This window comes from Austrofundulus limnaeus, unplaced genomic scaffold, assembly GCF_001266775.1.
Source record: "Austrofundulus limnaeus strain Quisiro unplaced genomic scaffold, Austrofundulus_limnaeus-1.0 Scaffold329, whole genome shotgun sequence".
NCBI lineage: Eukaryota > Metazoa > Chordata > Actinopteri > Cyprinodontiformes > Rivulidae > Austrofundulus > Austrofundulus limnaeus.
In genome coordinates, this window is record NW_013952731.1 from 19227 (window position 1) to 21576 (window position 2350).

At 36.8% G+C, this 2350-nt stretch overlaps 1 protein-coding gene across 1 annotated transcript in view; it reads right to left on the minus strand.

The window, feature by feature from the left end:
- rp2 (RP2 activator of ARL3 GTPase) overlaps positions 1 to 2350 on the minus strand; it is an 11350-nt gene that overhangs the window by 2978 nt on the left and 6022 nt on the right. Inside the window, exon 3 of the mRNA XM_014022417.1 lies at positions 1615 to 1729. Within this exon, the coding sequence (XP_013877871.1) occupies positions 1615 to 1729 (115 nt within the window). The remainder of the gene's footprint in view (positions 1 to 1614; positions 1730 to 2350) is intronic.

The following is a 2350-nucleotide window of genomic DNA, read 5'->3' on the forward strand; positions in this document are numbered from 1 at the left end:
TGCTTGTTTGTAGGTGACCAAATACTTATTTTCCACCATTATTTGCAAAAAAATTCTTTAAAAGTCAGACAAAAAGATTTTCTCAAATTTTTTTTCACATTTTGTCTCTCATAGTTGAGGTCTACCTATGATGTCAATTACAGGCCTCTCTCATCTTTTTAAGTGGGAGAACTTGCACAATTGGTGACTGACTAAATACTTATTTTCCCCACTGTATACCACACAGCCCTAGTACAAATATTAAGTAAATTAGTGTTTGATAGATAATTTCTGTGTTGTAAAAATGCGTCTTGATAATAAATCTTAAACTATTTGAAAGTTTTAATTTCCCTTATAATGGTGCCATATTTGTAAGGAACAAGCATTTGTGGGATGTACAGTAGAGCTGAGTATGTGGATTTGGAACTTTGTGGGCATGTTTGTTTATGCAGCGCAGAATCAGAATTAGATTTATTGACCAAGTATTTTTACGTATATGGAATTTGATGTGGTGTTGAGGTGCAGAACATGGAACTTAAAGGAATAAAAAGTATGTAAAATATCAGTTTGAGAATGAAAACGGAATAATGTAAACTAACTGTTAATTAAGCCAGCAGTGCAAAAAACAAGCTTCAGACACTGAGTGAAAGATGAATCTCGTTTCCATGGACAACACGTCCATCATAACACAGGTTGCAAATCCGAAAGAGGAGGAGAGCATCTCATCAGGTCAAGATAAAGGTAACACACACACACACGCGCGCGCACACGAGCCTTTTATGTTTTGATTGGCTTGAATTGTTTTTATTTTGGTGCCAGTCTGCAGAAATCTGCAGCTCTCTACAAAGTAAAGGGTGAGTCAAAAGTCTCAGGACACCCTTTTGTTTCAGAAAGAAAATTATCTGAATACTCCAGTAAGTAACGAGTGAGGGGGGCTTATCTTTTAGGCATGTCCAGAACATGGCCGCCATCTTGAAAGCCACCATGTTGGATCATGGGCAGGTTTTTACAAAGATCACCACTCTCACCGATTACTTGCTGGGGTATTCAGATATATAATTTTTCTTTTTTTTTCTGAAATAAAAGAGTGTCCTGGGACTTTTGACTCACCCTGTATATCTAGGCTTTACAGCACTGATGAGGGCTGGGAGAGATGTGCTTTTGCCAGCCTTGTTTAACCATAAGACATTTTGTTACCAAAAATCACAAACTGTTCCTGTATGGACTTCCTCAAAGCTGCTTTAGGAGTCACCAATCAAAAAATCATAACATAAACAGAATAAAACAAAGAAACAAATCGAACAAATAGTAATGAGGATGTTTCAGTTTCAACCTTCAATAACCCTGTTTGAATGCTCCAAAGATTAAACACTTCTGAACCTATTAAACTTTCTTTAATAACAGTACAGAGTGGAATAAGATGGATCGACGTCTTTCACTTGTTTATATTTAAACAAAGAAAGGAATGCAAATAAGCAGAGCAGACATTCCAGGTGTTTTTGGACACACCTTGTTTCATCACTCGGCTCTGTTCCATTACTACGACTTCTCACTTTCTAAGACTCAAGAACACAAAAAAACTCTTGTTCCATAAAAAAAAAAAAAAACTCGTACAACTGAGCAAAAGCAGCTGACCTTTGGCGACCCATTCCACGAGATCATCTGCGCTGTTCTGGAACACTCTCTTCACATCTTCAGGCCTCATGGACACCTCTTTGGTCTGGATCAGAACAAAACCTTTGGCGGTGGCCTGCACCAAACAAAGACAGACAGCAGCTGTGAATCATGCAGCACTGAAATATTTTTCTGGTTTTTTTTTTATGTGACTCATGACTTCCTTAAATCTCCCGCATGTGAGTGCATGCTGGTGGACGTACATTTTTTCAGCAGCAGGTAATCTCACTGGATGTTTCTGAAGCAACAAACTAAATGGTGCTGAATGATCTGAAACTTTGTGATAATAAAGGAATGCATTTAAAACATTTCCCTTAAGTTGAACAACATTCAAGCCTGACAAAACACAGAAAACAGGAAAGTTCAGCGTCAGTACGACTTGTTTCTAAACTGAACAGCAGCGTTAAAGATACTGTACCTGTCATTTATTTTATTGACCTTTATTTAAAGGGATCCATGATTAGTTGTAACATTAGACTTTATTTGATAAACATATTTTAACTGTAAAATAAAGACCGTAAAAATACTGTTTAGTTTTTATAAATTTTAAACTAAAAGTTTAAAAATATATTTTAACACAGACGGGGCCATTTTATTTCCACACAAAGCATTCTGGGTAAATGATGATGTGGATAGGTCCTTGGTGCGAGGCTGCTAGCGAGCTATATCCACCCTGAAAGTTAATTTTGGACAATAT